Raw genomic sequence first — 21,591 nt, 5'->3', positions numbered from 1 at the left:
ATCTCAACTTGAGCTTTATCCTGGTCGCTTCCAATGAAAAGCATAAAGTCTTCAGCTCTTCCTTCAGTTTTTTTGTCAGGGCCTTTTCCTCCAAATCACACACCATAGCAGATCTAACTATTATCTTGTATACTTTCAATTTCACTATTGCTTCTATCCTTCTGTCACACATCACCCGTTACCCTTGTCTCCACCCACTTCTACTATGCCTGTAATCTCTTCTTTGCCTCTGTTGTGCGCTGTCCATTGCTTTAGATGGTTGAATGCACGTATGTACTACTTGTCTACCTTTACTACCGTTGCTGCAGTTTAACTGTTACTTGTCTCCCTCTCATTCAGACACGTGTCCTGTCTTGCTTCTACTGCCTTTCATTTCACTTTAATTTTGTTTATTCCAGAACATACCACCTGTCCTGCCTGACCTCATCTGTTAGCCTGTTCATCACCACTGTAAACAGCAAGTGGCTCAAAGAAGATCCCTGATGTAATCCCACCCCCATCTTGAACCCATCACTCACTCCAGCCGCACATCTCACCACTGTCTCAGTGTCATTGTCCTCAGTCCTCAGTGTCCTGCAGCACTCTCACATACTTCCCTGGCACTCCTGACTTCCTCATACAGTACCACAGTTCTTCTCTTGGCACCCTATCATGTGCTTTCACTTTTAACCCACATCCACACAGACACAATGCAATTCCTTCTGACCTTCTCTATACTTCTCCATCAACACTCAAAGCAAAAGTCGCATTTATAGTGCTCTTTCTCGGCATGGAGCCATACTGCTGCTCTAATTAACCTAGCTCCATCAACTCTTTTCCATAGCTTAATGGCATGGCTAATCAGCTTTATCTCTATTTAGTTACTACAGCTCTGTACTCGCCATTGGTCTTGAATATCTATACCAGTACACATCCATTCCTCGGACATCCTCTCACTTTCCAATATAGTGTTAAATAGTCTGGTTGTGGCATGTATAGCTATTCTTCTGTAAATTATAAATCTTTCACCTTTACCTGTATAGTGAATAAAATTCTTCTGTGTTTGACAATCTTGAGTTTTAAGTGCTAATAACTATCTGTTATATATATAAGATATAGTCCAAACTTTATCAATGGTCCTCTTCTGTTTATGTAACCTTACTTCTTTGAAAGACAGGCAAATTCCTGTATTTGTATGTTTGTGTGGGCGAGCCAGGTTTCAGCAGAAGCACAGTATTATAATAGCATTTTGCATAAGGCTTTTTAGGGGAAATGACAACATGAAACATATGAAGGTCTCTTTTGGAGTAAATTCATTCGTTTTATTTTAACTTTGTTCATAACTTTGAATTATTTAATAGTAAAGTGTTTTAATTTGAAAGGTATAACCGGAGACTGTTCTTTTCTGAATCTACGTAACTTGACAGAGCTGATTGGGTTGTTTGCAGCAAAAGAGGAAGTTGCAATGCAGACCCTGAAACCTGCAAGCTAGCTTTATTCTTGAGCCGCCCTAAGCACCGAGAAGGGGAATGACAGGAACTGTCGCTGATAGCATTTTATAATTATTGTTGCTGCGGATTTGTAAAAGTTTAGGTTTGTGTGTTTTTAAAGCCCGCTTTGAATTTAGAAATCGAGACTGTCGTGACCGGACACAGGAGCATGTCTGGGGTTGACAGTTAGCGAACGAAAATTATGCCTTCATCCTTCTAGAAAAGCTAACTGGCTAGCCATCCGCTGCAGCGTTAGCAACTGTGTAATTTAGCATCAAAATGCTTGACACAAAACGCTAATTAAAGCTGCACACTTCCGTGGTGTTGGAGCAAGTGTCGGCTAGATGCCGACAAAACTATATTTCTGTATTCAACCTAACGGTGGAATTAGCGTTGAGCTGCAATGCGGCTAACCTTTGGGCTCCGCATAGCTAATTTCATGTTAAGTCTTTATGCCTGGTAGTCGAAAACCGCTTTATTCGAGCAAGGTTAAAATATATATATATATATACATTCAAGGCACAGTCAGCGAGGCCAGCCTTTGCTAGCTAGTTTTATGTAGATATCAGTTTAAACAGTCGAGCTGAGCATGATGAGCTCCCTTTGCGGTTACGTTAGCCAGCAGTACCATAGCTAATGTTAGCTGCACGATTGGCTAACTAGGTAACTAATGTTGGCTTATTACTGTAATTAACCGGCGACTAAGTCAACTGAAGAAAGCATCAGAGCCAGCTAAACATGGTAAGTATAATTTAAACTCTGGTATTTATCCAGTTGTTAATGTTTCTTCCTCCCTTCCTGCTGATGGCTAACGCAATGGATAAGCTTAAATCTGTATTCTACTTCTGAACATAAAGATCTGTCATTAGTAAAGATAAATACATTAGCATATAGCTGGCAGCGTATGGGGATATGTTGTATGGACTTATACCTGTATACCTTTTTTTGTTATCTAACGGTTCTGAGACTAGGTATTTCACAGGATGTGACAGCTCTTAAAGCCATTTTACGGCACAGGACGCCCATCTTGCAAAACCGAATATTTTGTTTGACTAGTGTTGAGTCTCGGCAAGTTGTGGCTTATTTGTGGAGTTCAGACTTGCCTGCCACAGGGGCTAAAATCTCGATATGCTATCTTGCGTTTAGTAGGCAGGGCCCAACTTCCTCCACACGAGAAAACAAGGGTAGTGCTCTACATTTGGCAAACTATATTACGATTAAGCCTGTGCTGTTGGCTTTTATAACTAAGTGCTATAATCAGACAGCAAGCTGGTATAATAATTAGCTATAAGAACAAGATACTTGTATGCCAGTGTATTGTTCTCTTTACTGTGTGTGAACATGTGTTTGAGGCCTCTCTTTCTGTATTTAAGCATGTGGTTATACCACAATTATACACAAAAAAAGGAATTCTTTTAAAGACTTAGTGATTCTATGCTCGATATGGTGACGGATCGCTGATGTTGTTTGTAATTTACTTTCTATTACCTGTTAGGCTTCAGAGGAGGCATCGCTGCGTGCACTAGAGGGCCTGATGACAGAGTTCTTTCATAGCTGCACAACTAATGAGCGAAAAAGAGAAATCGGTAAGTAAGGTCTTGCAAAACAGTACACTTAAGAAGTCATGATGCAGTATTTTAAGGTTCCCATCAGGCTGGTCTGAAATGGAAACGACACAGAGCAGTGTAAGAATGTGTAATTGAGGGTTAATGTGCATACCACATAATCATCCACAGTAACGTACAAAGGTTTCATGCACGTTGACCCCTCCTCCTCCTCATTTCCTGTGTGATTACCTGTTTTTGCTCTTGAATAAATTCAAAATATCTCATTAAAGAAGAGCTAAAAATTGTTAATTAAATGTGAAAAAAAGCAACCTGATCAATGCATTTCTTGGTGAATGTTGGCCTGTCATGTATATCTGTGGATAGGTTGACCACAGCGTGCTGAGGTTGTGCGCGACTAGTTGATTCTTAAGTTTAAACATTTCTAATTGGTCCCAGCCCTTGCTAATTGTTACCAGAAATACTAGTCTGTCCCACTCTCTAATCTATGATCTGGAGTAATGTAATGGAAAAAAATAAGTTTAATGTCAGCTGTGTTGAGTTAAAAAACAAAATTTTAAAAAACCCACACACATTTAGTGGATGTGTGGATGTCAACCTGCTACTGGCTAGCACTGAAAGACTGTAAACTAATCTGACTGTGCAGAAAAAAATGATGGGGTAATTTAAAAGCGAGTAAATAGTTTGAGCAAAAATGTAAACGTCTTCAATATATTAAACTGTGAATATGTTAATTTTCTATACAATTTAAAATGTCTCATAGCACATGCATTAACTTTAAAATTGTTATGTGCTTTATTAAGGGTGAAAGAAAAACCTTTGTAGAGCTCAGTTCTTGGTTAAAAAAAAAAGATAAAGGAGCCTTTGTCTTTTGATGTAGATGAACGGTAGAGTTTCCTCTATTCTCTCTTGCCCTTATCCTTAAAATCCTTAAAAGATAGCATATTTCTGCATTGAATAGTCTGGATATATATATACAATGATACTGTTGAGTGTCAGGATCATGTTTAAGGTGGTCTAAAATAGTTTTGTTTCTATAAAAAACATTAATCTTTTGCATTTTTGCTTTTTTAAATCCACTTCCTGTGTTGTGACGCATTACTTTCAGTCTGATTGCTAGCGAGGTGCTAGTATTGAACTAGTTCTGTGAGGGCTCATGCTTACTTCCTTTTTTCTGCAGAAGAGCTGCTGAATAACTTTGCACAGCAGACTGGAGCGTGGCGCCATTGCTTGTTCTTCCTCTCCAATACTCGGAATGAGTATGTAATGATGTACAGTCTCACAGTATTTGAAGTAAGTCCTGTAGGTGGAAGATGCATGTTCTCAGTTCAAAGTACTAGCAAGAACTTTCTCTCTTCTTTTTTTTAACATTTTATTTTAAGATAATTTTACATACTTAATACATGCATATTGCAAGAACAGGCGTATGTTAACAAGAATGTGTTTCATGGCCTTTTCCTGTTTCCTCATTTTTTATAATTCTGCAAGTGAAGTTAGTTAAGTGTAACAAATTTTCCACAGAATGAAAGTATGAGCATAAAGTGCCCTTTAAAAACTGCCTTTAACTTAAAATGTATATCTGAGATAAATAAGCTTAATTTTTTTTAATACCTCATTATGTTAGGCTTCAGACTCATTTTAAATGATTACATCTTTTATTTAATATAAAACCTTTACTGAAGTATTCCCTTTCTTGCATATGACATCCTACTTTTATCAGTGGGTTGTGGGGTTGTTGTACAGCTGATTGGGATCAACTTGTACCTTAATTCAACATAATTTAGAAATGAAAACATCAGACTGAACATTCTCTCACTATCCGTGGTGTATGTCAGAGTTAAAACCAAGCTATGAGATTTAGAGAATTTCCTGCAAGCTGTGATTCAAGTCTAGTTGGAGCTGGAGGGGGTTGCAATTAAAAGAAGAAATAAAATTACTTTAGTTTCATTCCGGAGTCAAGAGCACTGAAACCTCCAATTCTCAAGTGAAAGCTGTTAGGAACCACCAACAATTGTTCTAAATATGGATGCAAAACTAATTCAGGGAGGGACAAGCCATTCATGAACAAAGAGTCCTCAGATAAGTAACTTAGTACTCAAATGAGACTATGAATGAGATCAAAAGTGGTTTTGTCGAGATGATGTGGGACATTTTTAGAGAGACACCTCTCAGTACAGCATTTTACCGGTTTATCACTAGAGTGGCCACTATTTCTAACTAAAAGGCTGAGAATTTTCCCAAAGACACCTGAACAACTCAGAACAAGGAAAGCAAAATCCTGTGGTCTGATCCATTCGTTCCTAATTGCCTGTTCAGTTTTTGGCTGCAGTGAGATGGAGCCTGTCCCAGCTTTCATAAGGCAAGGCACAGGGTACACCCTGGACAGGTTGCTGGTTCATGGAACACAAAAAGTGTGTTTTGCCACACTGTCCAACACTGTGTGGAGGGAACCAAAGACAGGCAGTTGTTAGTAGCAGCAGCATGATGGGATGGTGTTTTTCTTAGATGGTGAATGGTCAGGATTGAAGGACAGATGGATACTGGAAAATGATGAGCAGCCCTGTTCAGTGAAAGCCTTTTTTCCAGAGTGTAGTTGGCTTTCAGGCTGGTAAGGTCATTTAAAAATGTAATTGAGCAGGGGGGAAAAAGAGCAGAAGCTTTGGGAAATGCAGCAGACCTGAAAATCCTGCGCACTGATGCTCCCTCTCATTAGTTCAACAATGAAAATTTCCTCCAGTAACGAAAGAAGTGTTTTAAAACGTAAAAGGCTTGCAGGATCTTCCCCTAGAGCATTTGAGGATGCTATACCTGGCAAATGTGCTTTACCCAAGTGAAAGGTCGTTCCAATAAATTGACAGACAAATATTTTTGCTTGACCGTTGTGGAGTTCTGTGCACAGATTGGGTGGGGGAAAAAAATAATCGCTTATAAGATGGGCCTAAGATATGACCCAGTGTGGAAGTGCACTGCATATGTTTGTATAAATATGTTGTTGTCATCTGTACACATGTTTTACAGTTGATTGCTAATTGTATTTTCAGAACCTGGTAAACAAGCTGTGGATTGGAGTTGCTTCCCAGGACAAGATGGAGATTCGCAGCTGTCTTCCCAAGCTCCTCCTTGCTCAGCACAAATCTGTGCCCTATTTCATCCGTAACAAGCTTTGTAAAGTCATTGTAGACATTGGTCGCCAGGATTGGCCGATGTTCTACCATGATTTCTTTACAAACACCCTTCAGGTAAGGATTAACCCTTGAAGCTGTTTTTCTGACCTGACTGGTTTCTGTCATATTTCAGGCCTGCTTATTGAACAAAATGACTGGGTTTGCAACAAAAGTTAGTGAGGGTGGTCTCTGCCTATGCAGTTACAGCTGGAAAAACCACATCTTTGATATTGATATTTATTGAAGTGTCTAAACTTGTCATTATCGGTACAGGGGAGGTTGTCTTTATGGGTGAAAGAGTTAAGTAATGAAATGAAGCTGATGAAGACACAGAAGTTGCATTACAAAACCAGAGTTCTGTTGTATGGAATATATATGTTCTTGTGTAATTTGAAGTAGTCCTAAAAAATATCTCCTTCCTTTCTCTGTTGCATTCGTCACATTTATTCCAATTTCCTTTGAGCTTGTCTTTTGTTTTTGTTTTGTTGTTGTTGTGTGTTTAATCAATTTGCTGTACTTACGTCGGCATTTTAAGTTTGCACAAAGATGTTTTGAGGAAGTGACACAGTCTTAAATAGAGAAATTCAGTTATAATCGAAGAAAAATACATTTTTCTGTTAATCTCATGAGATATCTGAAATAAACCCAAATGATTTCTGCATTAAATTGTTCATTTAGAGTGGTAAGCCACATGAACTAGAGTTTGATATCATCTTGTCTTGTGGTGTGTTTTAGTAATAAATGCTGCCTTAAACAGCCAAACTTAGTATGTGTAATGAATTTGTTCTGTAAAGGGAAATTACATTCAGTAAAGGTCCCTTTTGTTTTATTCTTAAACAGCTGTGTTAGGCTTTGATTGTACTCAACGAAATAACCTGATCTGTTAACCAACTCCTACAAAGTCTGTCAGCAGCCTTTTAACTTAACAGCTTGGAAAGTATTTTGGAGAACTAGGTAGGTCACTAGGTAGATGATAAAATTAACTTTTTGAACTGTGTGTGTCTGTCTGTCAATCTCCGGTCTATAGTTGATCCAGTCCCCGGCTCTGGCTCCACTGGGGTTGGTTATGTTAAAAACCACATCAGAGGAGCTTGCATGTCCTAGGGAAGACCTGAGTGTTGCCAGGAAAGAGGAGCTCCGCAAACTGCTGCTGGAGCAGGTGCCAACGGTGCTTGGACTGTTGACTGGTGAGGACAACCTTTAATGCTTTGTGACCTCTTAGTGGTACTTAACAGGGGTCTCTCCCTATCCCTCTACAACAAATTAATATTTTTTTTGGGGGGGGGGGGTGTTTGTGTGAAGATTTAGAGGTGTCCCTGTATTCTAGCAAACAAACCATTTCGCAACATTTTTGTTTACTGAAATATAATTTTGAGGGATCCTAATATGTCACGTTGGAAAGGATGTGACAGTCTTAAATGCAGGTGTACTGTTAAGAGTAAAGCGATGCTATATAAAAATTATAATAAGGTTTGCTAACTTTATTTAAGATAAAACATGACAAATCAGACAAATCCTTCAGTATGTGTTAGTAACTGGGTACTTGTTTTCAGGAATTCTGGAGACATACTGGGACAAGCACAGTGTCATAGCTTCTACACCACCTCCCTCACCCACCTCAGGGGAAAGCAGTGAGTTATTTGTCCCTTTCAATGGTTAAAATGTGAAAGACTTAAAATTGTGAAACAGGAGTTTGTTTCTTCTTTATTAACCATAACGTTTTGTGTTTCTTAAATCAGTGGAATTGCTGGGCAGCTTGTTTCAAGGTAGCCAGTACTCAAAACTGCTTTGTCAGCCCATGGCAGCATTGGACAATGAGAGTCATCAGCTCTGTTGCCTTGTTTTGGAGTGCTTGGCCCACCTGTTCAGTTGGATCCCTTTGTCCACAAGTATTACGCCCACCTTGTTGGCATCCATTTTCCATTTTGCACGATTTGGCTGTGATCTTCGGCCAAAGGCCAAGACGGACTCCTTCATTTCTTCCAACTCCTCCTCCTCAAATGGACAGCGTAATCCTGGAACAGTGCCACCAACATCAAATGGAGGAGAGCTAAACGGACAGCAAAACGAGGCTAACAAGGTGGACCGGGCCCAGCTTGGTTTACTTGCCATGACCTGTGTCAATGAACTGGTGTCAAAGAACTGTGTGCCAATGGATTTTGAGGAGTACTTGCTGCGAATGTTTCAGCAGACCTTCTTTCTTCTTCAAAGGCTTACACGAGAAAATAATGCTCATACGATCAAGAGCCGCTTACAGGAACTTGATGAGAGGTATGGCTCAATTCTTAATTTTACCAGAGCATTGGTGCATGAGCAAACTCGCTCTGTACTGCCATGTACTTAACGTATGACACAGGTATCAGTGGTATTCTCCCTCCATGTTATGTCATTGCTACTGACCAAGTGGTATTTTGGTCACACCCCACAATATGGCATTATCACGTAACTTCACTTGCCATATGATACGATTGCAATTTTTAACATCTATCAATAGTATTGCATATATTGTGATTTATTACCTTTTTTCAACTTCATTATGTCCCGAAAGTTAACTTTGTCAATACCCAATCAGGAAAAAGTTATCTCACTTTTGTTATGAGCTCAGTCAGTCATACCAACACTGTCACTAAAACCTGCCATAAAAGTTGGGAGTCAGTCTGCAACTGAATGGGGTCAAGTTGGCAATTACGTGCAATCTGTTTCTGATAATACAGCAATTAACTGTGATAAATCCTTCAAAATCACATATCTGTTGTTGTCTGCGTAGACAGAAATTCACATTTAACTATTAAATTTGCATTTAGCAACCTTCTTGTTTTATGTTTGTAACTAGAATGCAACCAGCTGGCAGCCAGTTGAGTTGTTCTTATTGACATGGACTCAGTTAGACTGATGATAACATATTGGCAGTCTGCATCACAAGTTTCAGATGGGTTGCAGAATATGAAGAGACTGAATGCAAAAACCAGGCAGCTATTTTATTAAATTTGTTTTTTTCTTTTTCTTTTTTGTCTGTCCTATTTTTATGTATTGATTTTTTTTCTCCCACCCCTGTTGGTCTTTGCTAAGAATGTTTCTTTTGCCAATATTCTATTAGTTTCTTATGTATTTTATATATTTATTTGAACAGTCTGCTTGCAGGGTGATAAGTTTTAGATATTTTATTTCGAAGACTATACCAGATATAGTAATTTTTACAAATTCCGCTTTTCCTGTGTCTCTTTCATTAAGCTTTATTTAAACACCTCATCTGTGACATTGTGAATTTTCATGAGTGTTTAGACACATAGGCCACATTGTTATGCCCTTAAACATTGTGTCCGCAGGATTATGAAACATTATGATCAAGTTACATGCTGCACTTAATCTGATAAGTAATAATATTGTTGATCATTTAGACCATCTAAAGTATTTTGTATTTAATAGTTCATGTTTTAAATGTAAGATGTATGTCCCAGCCTTTTGCTTCAGTTATTTCTTTCTTTTCTTGCAGTTACCTGGAAAAGTTTACAGACTTCCTGCGTCTGTTTGTCAGTGTTCACTTGAGGCGAATTGAGTCAAGTCCTCAGTTTCCTATTGTAGAGTTTCTTGCCCTGCTTTTTAAGTACACATTCAACCAGGTAATGATTACCTTTTCCATGTTTATGCAATGCAGTAAAAGAGTCTATGCAAACTTCCTTCTCATACACATTTTTTATTTTTATTTTAGCCCACCCATGAAGGCTATTTTGCCTGTTTGGACATTTGGAGTGTATTTTTGGATTTTTTAACAACGAAAATCAAAAGCAGGCTACCAGACAGAGAAAGTGTCCTGAATAGGTAAGTCGCTCAAAAGAGATATTTACATCTACAAGTGAACTAAAGTTGATTTAATGATGTCCTATTTTGTCATTGATTCTTGAGTGTGAAATTGCTGTTGTGAAATGTATTTATGTGCCAACTGGGCAGGTACAAAGATGCCTTGGGTCTTCTGTTAAGGGAAGTTCTGAATCGCATACAGTTCAGATGCAATCAAGCCCAGTTAGAAGAGCTGGACGACGAAACTCTGGATGATGATGTAAGAACATTTAATAATTAAATAATTATTTAATCTCCTAAGACCCAAACTCTTTCATGGTATGCATTTTTAATTTCTCTTTGGTATTTGGGACCTAATGAATTTAAAAACAAAGAATTACCAGATTTAAAAAAAAAAAATGTTTTACCTGATTTTTTTTTATTTCTGAGGAAAATGAGATCGACATATGATGACATTCGTTTTAAATTTTGATAGAACAGTGGCAGTATAATGTCCTCGTAAGTGGATATCAGGCCCTTGTAGAGCAAAATTTTGTATTTTGGTCTAGATAACCCAAAATTGATGTCCACATATGTGGACGCCAGGTCCTAGGAGGTTATTAATATCACAAATATCATCTGCACTGTTTCATATTATCTGTCTATCTTGTAGCCACATGAAGCATTAAGTTTGCAATACTTTAAGCATAAGTACAGGCTAAAGAAATGGCTTTATCTTCACTGTCTGACTGCTCTCCTTCATTTTGTAACCATAGCAACAGACTGAGTGGCAAAGGTACCTGCGTCAGAGTCTGGAGGTGGTTGCCAAGGTGATGGAGCTGCTCCCATCCCATGCATTCTCTACTTTGGTAAGAGATCACTGTTGGTGTCACCCTTTGTATTTCGTAAGGCGCTTTAGGCAGTTTTATCATTTTAGGTTTTGAGCAAAAATCTAGTAGCAGAAATGCTCATAACCTTATAATGACCATTTATCGGCACAGTGTAGTTTCCTTAACCCTAGAACACTATCGCTATAAATAGTAACACAATCACTAATGCCGGGTGATTTTTACCCGATATAATATAACCAATAAAAAGTAATCAAATATATCAAAATATGACAACACATGACAAATTAGAGTGGTCTTCTTTTACTTTCAACTGTGCCATGTCTAACAAAATGAAAAAAAACCCTCCTAAAACAAAATAATGACTCTGGAAAGCTGGTCTTTGGTCCACCCATTCCTGGGAAATTTGAGACTTCCCTGGTGAAGGCACAGGCTCCTCGACACGCAAACAGCTGCAGGAGAGAGAATTCATGTAAATGTATTTGCTCGGGTGTAAATCACCCGGCGATAGTGTTCTAGGGTTAAACAGTGAAATCACTTGTCAATCATGGCAAGAGGTATCTTCTGTTCTGCATTGTAAATTTTGTTGTAAAGGAGTACATTAAAAGGTTAAACTGTCATCAAATACACACCATGGTGTCTTAAGCTCGTATCGACTCGCCAGGGTTTTCAGGGTTTATAATGTAGTAGTGTCATTGGCTGGTAGTAGCATCACTCAAGGAGTCATGAGAGCAACTCGTTCACGAAAATTAAAACCACCATTTTTGATACCTATCAGCAGGGAAATGGCTACAAAAAAACCAAGCCGTGGCCCTCAGAGTCTGACGAAAAGCCACAGACCGAGCAACACTATTCCTGCCTCGACGTCCACCTTTGTTGTAGTGTTTGTGTTGCATACTAATTATGTCGCTGGACGCTCGGACATGTTGCTATGACATTGACCACACACATTAGGAGGTATTTTATTGTAATGGGAAGTTGATCCAAGTTGAGTCGCGGCGAGTCAATCCGAGTATGTACTAATGGAAAAGGGGCTTTTAATGTTTTGAGTGCAGAAAAGTGTTTTAACACATTTTATTGTTTTTTTTAATCAATTGGAGGTTGAGGCAGCTGCACAGTGATGCACTTGAGTGTTAATTGTGAAAAGATCTGACCTTTTCAATTTAACATGTAGAACTGTGAGCTTAACTGAATTCCCAGTTGTTTCTTCTTCAAATGTCACATAATGAGCTTCATTTTTGTAAAGTATAGAACTTGTATTTGTTTGTTATTTATAGTTTCCCTTTTAACACTTCAAAGAAGGTAATTGCAGCTTTATTATATTTGTTTAGAACTCTTTTTATAAAACTGAATTTAATTTTATTTTGAACTTGCTTCCTTAAAATTGAGTAGGTCTTTTATTAATGATATAAATTGCCTTTGAGTTCTGAGGTTATAATAAGGTGGGGTTTTTTAGTACATGTAACAATCTCCTTCTTATTCTTCTTTTTGCTCTAAAGTTTCCAGTTCTTCAAGAAAATTTGGACGTATACCTCGGTTTGCAGCAGTTTATTGTGACTACTGGCACAAGTAAGTACAATTTGTTGATGGGGAAAAAAAACATTGCGCTTATGTCAACTCTATAATGACATCACTTCTGTAGAGTAAAATATTAGATCGATCCTGTAACATTTGATTTTTCTTGTTGTTATTTTTATCCAGGTCGACGGCTAAATATCACTGCTGAGAACGACTGTCGCCGACTTCACTGCTCTCTCAGGGACCTCAGCTCCCTACTTCAGGCTGTTGGGCGCTTGGCTGAGTATTTCATCGGGGAGGTTTTTGCTGCACGTTTCAGTGACGCCCTGGCTGTGGTAGAGAGGTAAGCGTGTATTACAAATGAAGATCAACATAGCCAGACTTTCTTTGCTTTACCTGGCTCAACAAAACCTAAAACTCCAGTTTGAGGTAATGGTTATCAACTTTCTCTGTTAAGCTGGGCTTTCTGCTTCAGATTCTGTGCACGCTCATATTAAAAAGGGGGGTTTTACACACTATATGACATTTCTGCAAAACAAGAGAAAAAAAGAAAAAAGGTTTCCTGTGATTGTTGCCTACTGCCAAATCAAAAATGTTATCAGATGATGAGTAAGATAATGCAGTGTTGCAAATAGAATGATAGATCCACCTTAAACTGGATACATTTAAATATTAAAGGGCACTGTCAAATATAAAGAAAGCTTTGATGTGTTATAGCTTAACTAGCAAAAGTTCATATGTAGCCTCCTCCAACTGTGGTTTAACAAGGATGCAGAAAACTGACTTTAAGCTAAGGGTCGCTAAACCATTAACCTTTCTTCATAGCAAACCCCTCTGAATCCCGTGTTTGTATTTAAAAATGAACGCTGTTACTGATGCAGATTTTTGTCCCCGGCATTACAGAATCTTAAGTTGACATTGCCTTCTCTTTTTTGTGTTTGTGTTTTATTTAAGTTACTTTTTAGTTGTATGAATTCTGAGTTCTTCATATTTTAACTGATGGTTTTAAAGAATGAGTAAAATTTTAAAAAGAACCATTTGGCTCTTTTTTAAAGATTGGTTGATGTCACTTGTTATGGCTCCCAGACCAGCCTCTATGACCTGGAGACTGTTGTGCCTTCTGTGCTCAAACCAGACCTCATTGATGTGTGAGTATCATGTTTAAAGAAATGTTGAACAGTAACATTTTATATGTGATCCAACCATTAGAAATGAAAAGATCATACTCTTATAGAGTAAAAGACAGTGTCATGTAGAAGAGAACAGGGAACTGAGAGTGTGAATAGCTATAGGGTTTGTGTGAAGTGTTGTGGACACTTCACTGCCATTGAACAGCCGCCCTCGCTGTGCAGTTGCTGTGCATTCAGAGCAACCTCATGTTTTACATGATAAAATTGCAGAATATTTTTACTATGACTTCAGTGTTTTATGTTCAGAAGATATGAGTTTATGTGAGTTTTTGTGTGCCAAATACAAGTAATGCTACCACAAACAAACACTTTAGACATGTCGAAGTTACGCAAATTAGGTAAGAAATGGGTTTTAACTGTGCGTGTGTGTGTGTATGTGTATGTGTGTGGTTTCAATTGTTACAGACATGCACAGGCTCTCGCTGCTTTGCAAGCTTATTCTCACTGGCTTGCACAGTTTTACAGTGAAGTCCACAGTCAAAACCAGAGCCAGTTCATCAACCTCATTACATCTGCAGTCGACGCCAGTAGCCCGCTCATCACAGCCAAGGTAGCTTCAGTTTCAAGCATATTACAAATCCAGCCTTTATTCATGATCTATTTAAATTTAGGAAAGAGGTTTAGAAATAATTCATTCAGAATCTTTGACTTAAATAAACCTGAGTATATAAGAAACTGCATGTCACAGACACATTAAGTTTCATGTTGCAACAGTGGTTTAAAAATTAAGGAAGAAGTATAATTTAGAAACTGTTAACCAAAGCTTAAAACATGCAGTCCACATTCATATGTGTCTTAAGTTTATCTGAAACATCAGTTTATACAGTTCATACAGTTTATCTTGCCCTAGCTTGTATTTATAACAAAATGTTGCAAACTTAAAGAGCTGTAAAATATATTTTTCCACTTCCAATCTGATTAAACATTTTTACACTTAAATCTTCAGGTACCTGAAAAGTTGCTGCTGTCAGCATGCCATCTGATGGTCTCCATAACGTCTACAGTGAGGCCTGTGTTCTTGGTCACTTTGCCAGCTGTTCAAAACATCTTCAACCTGATTACTACAGAAAATCAGACACGCAGACTTCCCCAGGAGGTAAATAGTGTACTTTTATTTTCCATCAATCATTATATAGTATCATGTTTCAATCACAGCATAAGAATGTGAATATGTACATTTGTTTAAAATGGTGTCAGCAATTTACATTTTCTGTATGACCTTGAACATGAACTAAATGAAGTAATCTTCTTGTACAGGCTCACATGTTGGTGTGCAGGGCTTTATCCAATATGCTGCTGCTCCCTTGGCCAAATTTACCAGAGAGTGATCAACAGTGGCAAACGCGCTCAAGCAACCACGCCAGCCTGCTGGCTGCGCTCACTCGAGAATATCGTATCTTAAGAGGCACAGTGAACATTACTTCACGGCAGCCTGGCCTAAATGACAGTCAGTATTTACTTAGGTTACATAACTCCTTATCTCTTTTAATTTTATTATGTTGAGTCACACTTTGTCTTCCTTCTAATTATGTTTTTTCTTGTGTAGTCAAAGCAGTCATACAGCAGACTCTGCCTGTGCTCCGAGACATAGTGGACAGCGTCTCCAGTGAATCGACCAAGTCACGTCAGATCTGTTATCAGAGTCTTCAGGAGTCCGTCCAAGTGTCCCTCAGCCATTTCCCAGTGTTTATTCAGCAGCCAGGTCAGTTTAATGTCTGTGGTTTGGATTATTCTCAGTCTTAATCCCACAGCATATCCACAAGTCTTTGAACTTACTTTTTCCTTCCAAACACTTTTTAATCAGCACATGGTGATAAGATGCAGTATTTCCTCCTTTTTGTTTTTACAGATTAATTTGTATTCTACTGGTGACTGACATTAATTTTTCATTAAATATGTTTGTTTCACAACCTGATAGCCAACACCACTATTTTACAGCCAGTACTGAGATCGAAAACACAGTCTGAATCAAAAATGGACTTTAATTAAGCTTGTGGCTTTTTTTTTTTCATGGTTTCGATCGCTTTTTAAATGTAAATACTTAATCTAAAATATTTATGATGATTTCAAACGTAATTACAAAATTAAGAATGAAAATCTTTTATACATTGACTCAGGCTATTGTCTCAGCCCAGCCCATCTTTATGGTCCACTTATGCCTCTTTTCCGCTGGCACCCACTCGACTCTTCTCTTTTTTAGCCATTTTCCATTACAATTTAGTATCACATCAGTGTGGCTGGGATCATAGCAACGTGGCCCATAATGTTATTTGTATGTGACACAAACACAACACAACAATGGATGACATCAAGGCGATGGTATACCTGCTGCTAAGGAGTCACTCTCGTGACTTAGCAATGTCACTCCATGGCCAGTCAGCGGCATGCAGGATGTTGATGTCACATTTTCGAATCAAGTCGACTCACTTGGTACCTTGGCTGAGTAAGTACTGAAAAAGTACCAGGTACCTACCACCTAATGGAAAACCCTAAAAACTGAGTCGAGCCAAGTAGGTACTAGTGGAAAATAGGCTTTGGTGGCCACAGCACAGTCTTTAGGTGTCACTGAGCTAGAATTTAAGCTTGATTCACTCACATATATTTAAAGTCCACAGTGAAACTGATTACTGTGAATACTGCAGAAGATGTTTTCTCTAACTTTAACCGCTGCATGCAAGATAATTTCACGTAATCCACATGTTAGGTAATCGCTTCAGTTTTGTTAATTGTCACTTCTCTTTTGTAGATGTGACAGATGAGATGTTGGCCTTCTTCTTGACGTTGTTCCAGGCGTTACGAGTCCAGATGGGTGTTGCTTTCACAGGACAGATCATCCACACGTTTCTTAGCATGTTCACCAGGTTAAAAAAAGCTTCTAGCTCACGACGTCATGTCAAACAATAGCCACCTGTTGCAGTCACATTTATGTTACGTCATCTTAACAATGAGTAACTTCTGTTGTTTTCATTTGCTCTAGGGAGCAGCTGGCAGCCAGTATTTTGCATGAGGGCAGTGCAGGTTGTAGGGTGGTGCAGAAGTTCCTGAAAATCCTGCAGGTGGTGGTGCAAGAGCCCGGTCAAGCTTTTAAACCCTTCCTACCCAGCATCCTTTCTTTGTGCATGGAGCAGGTCTACCCAGTTGTGGCAGAGGTCAGTTGCATCATTGTTTTGTTTGACTTGTGGGTATGTTCTAATATGTCATCTGTGATGTCCCTTCTTTTTCAAGAAAGTACACATACTGTATTTTCCGCACTACAAGGCCTTTAATTTTCTTAAAAATCAACAGTGCACCTTATGTATGATTCTGGTTGTGCTTACTGACCTCGAACCGATTTTATGTGGTACACGGCGCTCAGAAATCTGTCAAAAAATGTTTTAGTACGACTTTGGTAAGCTACGAAGCCGCACTGCTTGATGGATTGTCGGAGCATTACGGTTACCTTAGTCAGGAGCCTCGTGGAGTAATCTGGGTCCAAAACTCCATCCGCTTCAGGTCCCAAAGTCTAAATTCTGTCTGAATTCTTTCATTGTTAATAAAATGATCAGCATTGCTGCTTTACCACGTGTAACAATTAAGTTTGACATCCAGGCATCCACGAAAACAGAATTTATTAAATTTAACGGCGTTAGAAGTTAGCAGGAAGATAGCTCACTAGTTTCCACCTAAACACGATATACTGTATACCGTTCTGACAGAGAGGTTTCTGAAAAAGTTAAAACATACAGCTCTGTCACTTCCAACATAATTGAAGACTAAACAGCAGTGACTGTTGTAGGGTTACTGAAGTTGGACTAGCTGGTATATAATGATGTGTAAATAGATTTCCAGCGACACAGCTATGTTAGCATAACATAAGCACAGTGAAGTGCGAGGACGAACGCTAACTTTTTTCCACAAGGGAGGGTTCCTGATGACTGTTTTGTTTCGCTTAATGCGCCTTATAATCCGGTGCGCCTTATGGTCTGAAAAATACGGTACTACACCTTGTTAAAATATAAATGAATGAATCTCTGGTTTGTTTGACAGCGATCCTCTCCAGACATCAAGGCCGAGATGTTTGAGTTGCTATACCAAATACTTCACCAAAACTGGAGGTACTTCTTTAAAACTTCAGTCTTAACAAGTGTCCAAAGAGGAGATTCAGAAGACACAATGGAAAATGAGGCCCAGTTCACAGCTGCCATGCAGGTGCGTTCATGCATGTAGAACAGCCCTACCACTTGTAATGTGACGTTTATGGAACTTAAAATTGTAATATGTTCTAAAAATCATTGGAAATAACTTTTACAAAGTGTCAACTGTAGGAGAGGTGATTGTTGACATTGTTGAATCTAGCCCCACTAAATTTCCTGACTTGTGCTGAAATGTCTTTTCCAGGCTTTTGGACAGTCTTTCCTGCAGCCTGATATCCACATCTTCAAGCAGAATCTGTGCTATCTGGAGTCTCTCAACAGCAAGCACAAGTTATACCACAGAGTGAGTTCAACTCTTTCAGGATCTTTGATTTTTAGGAGCGAGGTCATAAACAAACCCGTTCTCTTTAAGTAGTCTGCCACAGTCTCAGGGCTTTAATGGTGCGCAGCTTTCACTTTTTGTGTATCTGCAAGTGCAGCATATTCATAATCATGTTAAACTAACTGTTAGAGCCATCAGTGTAAGTTCAGCTTTAGAATTGAAACTATTGGTCTAAATAAAATTTATTGGACTTGATACTGGACAGTAATAATTGCTGCTAGTCCGATGATCTATACAGTGGATACAAAAACATTGCAGATTCTGCCTTCGGCCAAATATGGGGTGGGGTGGCTGCAGCTCGATCCCAGGCTCCTGTGTGAATGGATGTGATTAGGTGAATGAATTAGTTGTATAAAGCGCTTTGAGTACTCAGAGTAGAAAAGCGCTATATAAGAACCAATCTATTTACCAAATAAGAGATTATATGTGACTAATGAAATGTGGCTCCTTATTTAACATGTAACATCCTGTTAATTCCAAAAGGTGGAACTAGTGCTCTATTTTTTGTTTCTGTTTTAGATGTTAATAGTATGTCAGTAATGTTTTTGGATCACAGTTTCTGATGTACAGAAATCTCAAGCCAAACCAATTGGCATTCCTTCTAACTAGTTAGTGTGACTCTAATAATAAATAGGTTTAAATTAATTTAAATAATTTAATTTATTTTGATTATCTGTAATTAAAGCAGCAGTGAATGGGTCCCAACATAAAAATTCTTGCACAGTGCAGCCAAGGCAGCACACATTTCCCTCGTCCACATGTGTGAGTTCTATAACACATGTACTAACTTTACTCTCATTCTCATTTTTTTGTGTTTGTGTGTCCTTCAGAAGCTTTTCCGGACCTCAATGCTCTTCCACTTCATCAATGTGCTGCTGCAAGTCCTTCTCCACAAAAGTCACGACCTTCTTCAGGAGGAAATCACCCTCGCCATTTACAACATGGCCTCTGTCGACTTCGATGCCTTTTACTCGGCCTTCATGCCAGAATTCCTCAATGGCTGCCATGGTGTGGACAGCAGCCAACGAGCTGTTCTCGCACGGAATTTCAAGCTGGAACAGGTAAGTTCAGTGGCACTTTCTAAAAAAAAATGCTGCACATGGTGTTCTCTGTGCTTGGAAGTTATTGTCCCCCAGTAGGTTAATATGGGTAAATGTATCTCAGGGACTGTTAGCACACACAGGAATTTCCACTTGTTGCACAAATAATTTGGCAACAGTACTTAGATTGCTCCAACAGCTGTACATAGAAGTCAAATTAGTCTTTTTTTCTGCACAGTAAATAAGTAGTTAACATTATACACACACGCAGGTGTTTTCATTTGTCTGATAAGACCACTCCTCTGGACTCATTTTGTTTTTTGTTTTGCATTTTTGGTTTTTTGTGTGTGGATGTGCATAAATGACATTTTTCAGAGTTCACTGTTTCTGGTTGTGCAGGCGAAACTACACCCTTAATTTTCTTCGAACTTACATGAGTTTGTAGCCCTCACATCAGTCACAGTGAACATCCACCAACCCCTAAGTCTAACAAAGTAAATAAACACCCTTCTTGCTGCTGTATATTAATGTTGACATACTGGGTGTACCGAGAGCCAACATAGTGGAGCCAGCCAACTTCCTGTTCATCCATTTCTACAAAAATTAGCTTAAGGTAGGGAAGCCAATTCGGTCTGTGCGTGCATTTACCTAATGTCTGCTGATTGGTCTATTTAAAGATTTGCAACAAGATGTAGCCACTTGATGGCACCAGTTTCCACACAGTAATTAATAACTGCTAAAAGCAATTAATCTTTAACTGTGTGTATAAGGAGTAGCTTGTTGTGGTGGTCTCTGCGATGATGCACACTCTCAGCTTGCTGCTGCTATTTCATCCTTGAAATGAAATATTAAATCTGGGCTACAGTATTTCTGCGCCACATCGTGGTTCACCTTTCGTGGAATCGCAGATTCATCTGTAAATTTGAGTTGAGAAGTTTTTTGGTATATTATAGGTTCACTATTCTATCAGTCATGGCTGTATCTACTTACTGGAGATGTGTTTTTGTGCATTTCTTTCATAAATTAATATTAGTGTCTATTTCTTCTCCTCTTTCCTAAGGACCTGCCTTCGTTCACTCAAAGCGTGCAGCGGCTGGTGAACGATCTTCGCTACTACAGACTGTGCAACAGCAGCCTGCCCACTGGCACAATCAAGCTATAGCACGATGACTGTTTGAACTACTCCACATACCGACTATGATTTCAAGGACTGCCTGTGCTGACCACTTTCCCCAACACTCCTCCAATTCAGCTTTGCTCCACCTTTTCAAAGTAACAGGATGGAGCAACACACATTGTTCGGTTAGGTAATTGGAGGTTGAGGATGCTGCTGATGTTTTTATTTGATTTCTACTGTAGAAGGTTGGCACATTATTATTTTTAAGGCAGTGCCCTCCTTGTGAATTGCCAATGAGTTTGGTGAGAAATGTAAACCTGGTCTGCATTTGGCTTTTGCCCAGACCTGGAGCAGTCTGAGCCAGGCCTTCTGTCCCACGCCTCTGCAACAAAGCTGGGGCTGGGACAGAGCACTTTCAACTCATTTTGAGTTTTGTTTTTGTTTTAGTTTTCTTTAATGTCTGCTTTTATTCATTTTGCCTTTTTAATCTCCAAAGGAGAGAGACTCTCAACTTAAGATCTTTCATATCATTCCATTCTGAAAAGAGAAAACCTGCTTGAATAATAAAGTGCTTTTTTAATAAAACCTTTGGCTGGTCTGTGTGCCCTCTGCTGGTCATGTTACAGTATTCATAATGAGAATCTTTTATTAGAGATTATGTTTTCCTGTACTTCACCACAGTCATCTACTGTAGAATATGTTTTAGCCTTCTTATTTATTTTTTGTTTTGTTTGTAATATGCAAAAAATGTCCCTTTTCTGATCCACTGGATCAGGCAGAACATTTCTTAACTCTAAGAAAAAAACGACAGAAGCCTTGAGACATGACATCACATAAAATCAATCACATGACAAATGTGTGCAGACTCACGTGCACAAGGTGGAAAAGAACAATGATACATTTTCATAAATTATGAAAACATTTCACAAACTCAAGTAGCAAAGACATAGCTCTAATGTTGTCTAGCTTTGTGTATCCTAAGCTTTTTACATTAAATGTGACTGCTTAGCGGACTCTTGTCAACTGCACTCAGTTTGATAAGAGAGGATTTTAGGTACAAAATGTGATCTGATTAGTACTGTGCCATCTAGTCAGCGTCAAGTCTAGACTGCAAAAAAGATTTTGCTTAGGAAAGTTTATGCAGCAGTTTATTGAAACAGCTGCAAATATAAGTCAGTATATAAGGCAATTCTAACAAAACTGAAAGTCAATATGACCAGCTTTATTCTTCTACACTGTCTGTATTGGGGTGACTGTAGCTCAGGTGGTAGAGCAGGTCAGCTACTAACCAGAAGGTTGGTGGTTCTGCTCCAGTCAGGATACTAACCCCATGTTGCTCTCCGATGCATCCATCGGAGTGTGAAAGTGTCTAGATGTTGGATAGGGAG

The 21,591-nt window shown here is 38.8% G+C and overlaps 1 protein-coding gene across 1 annotated transcript; it reads left to right on the top strand.

Annotated features, from left to right (window-relative positions):
* The first annotated feature begins 1,466 nt into the window (after positions 1-1,466).
* xpo6 (exportin 6) lies at positions 1,467-20,801 on the top strand. Its single transcript, XM_005468333.4, has 24 exons — positions 1,467-2,210; positions 2,965-3,055; positions 4,215-4,327; positions 6,076-6,273; positions 7,226-7,385; positions 7,752-7,829; positions 7,938-8,469; positions 9,692-9,818; positions 9,908-10,017; positions 10,147-10,255; positions 10,752-10,844; positions 12,323-12,392; positions 12,525-12,684; positions 13,397-13,489; positions 13,937-14,081; positions 14,478-14,627; positions 14,789-14,978; positions 15,078-15,233; positions 16,278-16,392; positions 16,509-16,680; positions 17,558-17,719; positions 17,909-18,007; positions 18,877-19,107; positions 20,147-20,801. Exons 1-24 carry the CDS (start codon positions 2,208-2,210, stop codon positions 20,246-20,248), a joined length of 3,459 nt encoding a protein of 1,152 aa, XP_005468390.1. The 5' UTR covers positions 1,467-2,207; the 3' UTR covers positions 20,249-20,801.
* Positions 20,802-21,591: the final 790 nt, after the last annotated feature.

The sequence above is a fragment of the Oreochromis niloticus genome, linkage group LG4 (assembly GCF_001858045.2).
Source record: "Oreochromis niloticus isolate F11D_XX linkage group LG4, O_niloticus_UMD_NMBU, whole genome shotgun sequence".
NCBI lineage: Eukaryota > Metazoa > Chordata > Actinopteri > Cichliformes > Cichlidae > Oreochromis > Oreochromis niloticus.
Note: the sequence above shows the minus strand (reverse complement) of the source record. Positions and strands in the feature narration are given on the sequence as shown.

Coding starts and splice junctions, on each gene's coding strand:
- xpo6 (XM_005468333.4), top strand. Junction 7,830..7,937: donor ACCCACCTCAGGGGAAAGCA/GTGAGTTATTTG, acceptor TTCTTAAATCAG/TGGAATTGCTGGGCAGCTTG. Junction 10,845..12,322: donor CCCATGCATTCTCTACTTTG/GTAAGAGATCAC, acceptor TTTGCTCTAAAG/TTTCCAGTTCTTCAAGAAAA.